At 37.6% G+C, this 3,028-nt stretch overlaps 1 protein-coding gene across 1 annotated transcript in view; it reads right to left on the bottom strand.

Moving 5' to 3' along the window:
- Positions 1-481: 481 nt before the first annotated feature.
- The window catches only part of LOC107082477 (ileal sodium/bile acid cotransporter-like), a 3,149-nt gene continuing 602 nt past the window's right edge, over positions 482-3,028 (bottom strand). The window contains exons 2-6 of the mRNA XM_015371177.1: positions 1,568-1,686; positions 1,317-1,405; positions 1,047-1,222; positions 737-894; positions 482-636 (exon numbers count right to left, since the gene is read on the bottom strand). Coding sequence (XP_015226663.1) covers positions 482-636; positions 737-894; positions 1,047-1,222; positions 1,317-1,405; positions 1,568-1,686 — 697 coding nt within the window. The remainder of the gene's footprint in view (positions 637-736; positions 895-1,046; positions 1,223-1,316; positions 1,406-1,567; positions 1,687-3,028) is intronic.

The raw sequence follows: 3,028 nt of genomic DNA, 5'->3' as shown, positions 1-3,028 counted from the left end.
CTGAAAAAAACTGGGGAAAAAAAATCAGATCAGCCCTAATTTCTTTGAATGTTCACCCAATTTTATTAATGTGCAGAAAAAAGAAAAAACTTCTTAAAAAAAATAAGATTTTAATGAGACATAGCTGAAATCAAGCCTCTAATATATCAAACTAAAACTTCTTAAACAGTTCTGACATTTAGTCACTTTACCATTAAAGACAAAGATACTTGATTCTTTTAAAAACTATTTACATTAATACATTAAAAGACAGCAGGACTCAATGCCTAACCGCATTCAAAAATAAACTCCATATTGGGTCAGTCAGGGCCCCCCCCCCCTTCATTTGACCTCTTGCTAATCAGACAGAAATCTTTCCAAACTTTGTCCAGTTGTTGTGTGATTTATATTTCAGCCTGTAGAGAGCAGTGTCTGATCACAGTTCAATAGTGCTGCTTTAATCAGAAGGTCTAGAGTCAATCATTGGCAGCCATTTGGAATCTCATTCCTTTATGTGTGCAAAGGTGCCGCTCAGCTCGTCAGAGTCAAACGCTTTGTTATCCAGAGAGAAATCTGTTTGCTTTGTTTCTTCATTTTCTGCTGCGCTGTCCTCCTTAAGAGAACCTTTTCCACATTTCCTTTTATATACTTGGAAGGCTGTCAAAGAAAGGATGACAGTGAGAAACATTACTGGTTAATACAACATTGATATCCTGGAAAAAATACATACAATAAGTTATTTTCCAGTGAAACTTACCAATCACAGCAATGAGAGCCATGCCGAGCTGGAAGATGCTATAGATCAGAGGAAATGCGAACATGACCTCCAGCTCCTCAGCGGAGAAGGACAGTGTGACAATGGTGGTGCATAGCTGGGAGTTCTGGAAACCAGTTTCCAGTGCAATCGTTCGACATCTGAACAAAAGAAGTAATAATGATGACCCTCATAAAAAAAATCTAATCTGTAATTATGGTGGTTTTCCTCTTTCCTTATTGTTTACCTTGATGGGGGCAAAGTTTAAGTATAAAGAAATACTGACTTCTGAGGTGTTTGTTTTTTTGCTCACCTGTGCCAGGGCTGACCCACAAACCGGGCCATTAAGAAACCCATACTGAAGGCAATGAAGGGATAGATGGTTCCGATTATCCATAAGGAAGAAGAAATGACCCAGGAGGATTGGTAGAGGACGCCTCCCACCACCGCTATGACGATAATGAGAGCAAACCCGGCGATTGAACCAACCTGTGAAAATGGGCACAAAAATACTTCACTTACTCTCTGTCTATGGCTTCTTATTGGTCAACAGCTTGCACAACTAAATCTAAAGCATTATTACCTTGAGGATCTTGTTTGCAATACGAGGCCACTTGGTTTTTACAAAAATCCCTGCTGCAATGGGTATCAGAAGTGCTGCAAGAGTGATTCCTGAGCAAGCAAAGATAAAAAGGTCAGTCAACGAGCAGGTGCTACTCTTCCAAATTGAAAAAAGCAAACACAAATGAAAAATGCATGGTAGGAGGCCTTAAGGTTTCAGATTTATTAGCGATAATTATAGAAAATATAAAGACAGTAGATCTGTTTGCTTACCGATACTGTCAAAAGGAACCTTTATAGTGCCACTGGCAGTCCAGACGCTAGTGTAGATGAACAAGCAGAGTGGCATCATGCCCAAGGCCAAGATGGAGGAGCAGGCGGTCATAGTAATGCTGCAGGAAATAAACCAAATATCACAGATCGATTTATATAACCTGACCCAATGAGAATATTAAGGAATAGTTTTTTGAAAAATTAAATCAATTGAAGAGACAATTAATTCAACATCCTTCAAAATATAATGTGCCCACATATCCACATAGCCTAAGATGAATTGTCTCTAAATCTGTGAATTCACAAACTCCTAAAAATGCATCTTCCCAGAGGCCAATAGTTGCACTAGCCTCAATACAGAAATGTTTCGGACCAATGAAATGCAGTGACGTATGTTAAGTCAACCAGAGGTATAAGGCTGAAGGAAAAAAAAAAAATCCGTGCCAGTTTTAGCTTGAATATCCTTTTTTTTCTTTTTGAAAAAACAATGTGATTTTGTCTTTATGGATGGAAAAGTTTGCGATTTCCTCCCGACTGGATTTGGCAAGAGTTTGATATATCTGATAATTCTGCTAGTTGTGAAACAAATCAAGAATGTGATTTACTACTGCTGCTGTGATTGGCTAAAAGTTGGACATGGCGGGCAGTTATCACTTTGGGACTTACCCAATCAGCACACAGAACTGCGGCTTATGCCAGATTATATTCACACATCGGCAACCAAAATGTGTCGCTGCCGCTCTTTAGGCAAGGTAAGTTTATTTATGAAGTACCTTTCAGTGACCAGAAAATTCACTGCTGTATCAAATCAAAAGAAAAAAAAAGTCTGAAAGAAAATAATGCTGAGGAGGCATAATTGTTGCAGGTGATTGAAAGTTGGATAACAAACTTAAACTGCTTATGTTTTAGTTAACAGCTTAAAAAGCAGAGGCAAAAGTAACTCTAAACAAGGGAGTTTATAATTTTGATTTAAATGAATTCAGGATTTCAGCTCCTTTGCAGTCTTCTAGAAGATTTTCTTTTTTTTTTCCAGGTTAGTGGAGCATAAAAACGTCTCTATGTTTGATTCTTGTTCTGGGTTTGCAGACTGGACTCAGGCCAGAAAAACTGAGATATCCCGAAGGTTGATACATTGACAACAAGTTTAATGTATTTTAGTGCTAAGCAATTCAGTGTTTGACAGACTAAAATTAGTATATTAACGTATATTCCTTGATATACAAAAAGTCAGTGTAATTATTTTAGAACTTTATTGTTGTGCTTCGTTTCCTTGGTTTTAGTGAGGACACCGGATCAACAGCAGCCGTCTGATCCCCTTTTTAGGCAGACCTGCAGTAATCAGTTCTACTAAAGACAAATGTACGTTTTTTTTTTAGAGAGCCTTCTGAGACATTGGTCTTTAGTTATGGAGATTGATTTTGGTAATAACAATTTGTCAATGTCTTTTTTTTTTTTTTTTTT

This window comes from Cyprinodon variegatus, unplaced genomic scaffold (genome assembly GCF_000732505.1).
Source record: "Cyprinodon variegatus isolate N-32 unplaced genomic scaffold, C_variegatus-1.0 Scaffold3, whole genome shotgun sequence".
In the NCBI taxonomy this organism is placed as follows: Eukaryota; Metazoa; Chordata; class Actinopteri; order Cyprinodontiformes; family Cyprinodontidae; genus Cyprinodon; species Cyprinodon variegatus.
This window is presented reverse-complemented; position numbering and strand designations above follow the sequence as displayed.